This window comes from Meira miltonrushii (genome assembly GCF_003144205.1).
Source record: "Meira miltonrushii strain MCA 3882 unplaced genomic scaffold FA14scaffold_1, whole genome shotgun sequence".
Lineage (NCBI taxonomy): Eukaryota > Fungi > Basidiomycota > Exobasidiomycetes > Exobasidiales > Brachybasidiaceae > Meira > Meira miltonrushii.
In genome coordinates this window covers 2,478,168-2,479,834 of record NW_020289943.1, presented here as the reverse complement: position 1 = coordinate 2,479,834, position 1,667 = coordinate 2,478,168, and the positions used below count along the sequence as shown (strand labels likewise).

The 1,667-nt window shown below is 44.2% G+C and overlaps 1 protein-coding gene across 1 annotated transcript; it reads right to left on the bottom strand.

The window, feature by feature from the left end:
* Positions 1 to 651: 651 nt before the first annotated feature.
* Positions 652 to 1,597, bottom strand: FA14DRAFT_176837 (uncharacterized protein; the record flags this gene model as incomplete). Its single annotated transcript, XM_025500694.1, has 3 exons — positions 652 to 864; positions 1,038 to 1,174; positions 1,504 to 1,597. 3 exons carry the CDS (start codon positions 1,595 to 1,597, stop codon positions 652 to 654), a joined length of 444 nt encoding a protein of 147 aa, XP_025357849.1.
* Positions 1,598 to 1,667: the final 70 nt, after the last annotated feature.

The window sequence follows — 1,667 nt, the reverse complement described above, 5'->3', positions numbered from 1 at the left end:
CGAGTACAGATTCATTATGAATGAAGAAACTTTGACCGAATCAACCAGTGATGGACTTCTTCGGTAATGTTGAACAGATGTCAAGCTAAAGAGTGTAAGCTGAAAGCATGAAAAGGAGGGCAAAGGAAAGACAAATGCTGACGTCAAGTGTAGTGTACCATTTCTTCTCTTATGCCACTTATTCGATTGCCACGTCATAATCCGATCTTGAGCGATATACGAGATGACTTTGCATAAACTTTGAAAGGTTTTATCCGGTCTAAAGAGGAAGATCTTGGTTCATTTCGCTGAATTTGGGCGTTTCTACTCGTGACCTCTTCTTGTGAAACGATAGGGATAACGTTTGCATTTTATTGCTTTAATCAATGCTGTGTGATAACGAGAGAGCGGAAATATGTGATCCTGGTTGAATGTGAAGTGGATCTTGAACGAGAAGAGAATGATACTGGTTAAATGAGAGGCGCCTTTTGAATGCGGATGAGAAGAGCCCGCCAACAGTCACTTCTTACTCCGCCGTCATCATCCTCTCCTCATTTCACCGTCATCATCCTCTCCTCATTTCACCGTCATCATCCTCTCCTTACTCCGTGAGTATCATCCTCTTCCTATCTTGCAATCATCACCCTCTCCTCACTCCTCCATCATCACCCTCTAAGTGTTTAGAGGAGGGTATTTAGAGAATTGCGAAACGAAAAGTTCTGGCTCATCTTGCTCTCGTCTCGTTAACGAGTCGTATAGGATGGACGCTTCTTTGATAAAGTGCATTTGTTCTGATATCCGAAGAGGTCTGCGCTTAAGACCGATGTTTCTTCGACTGCCAGTGATCGCTTGCAAGAGTCCCGTGAATGCGAGTGAAGAGTCATCCTCGAATGAAGAGAATTTTGCCCGACTTGATCGATCTCACTTAAACCCAAGATTTAAAGATGAACTTCTTCGGCAAAGTTGAACGGATGTCACTAGGAGATACAGTCAAAAGCGTGAAGTGGGAGCGTGGAAAAAGAGGGCAGAAGAAAGACAATTGTTGATGTCAAGTGTACCATTTCTCCTGTTGAGACTGCTCTGCTGACTCTTGATGAATTCTGTGTGGCATTTTGTGTTGAGTCTTGCACCATTTCTCTTAATGAGATTGCTACGCTGACTCCTACTGAGCTCTGTATGGCATCTAGAGCAGTCTCTTGATGAATTCCGTGTCAGATTCTGTGATGAATTCTGTGTGGCATTCTGTGATGAATTCTGTGTGGCATCTTGTGTCGAGTCTTGCACCATTTCTCTTAATGAGATTGCTACGGTGACCCTTGACGAATTCTGTGTGGCATCCGGAGCAGTCTCTTGATGAATTCTGTGTGGCATCTTGCTTTGAGACTTGCACCATTTCTTCTGTTGCGACTGTTCCGCTGACCCTTAAAGAACCTTATATGGAATCTTACGAACTACTCCGGTGACTCTTGACGAACCTTATATGGAATCTTGCGTTAGGTCTTGCGCTTCTACCTTCTTCCCCACCTTTTGCCCTTCCTCCTTCTGCACGAGTCTCTTCTTCTCTAGAGACTGCCAGTGCTTGCTTGTAAGAGCCCGATGAATACGAGTGCAGAGACATCATGAATGAAGAAACTTTGACCGGCTTGATCGACCTCACTTCAAATCAATCAACGATGACGGACTTCTTC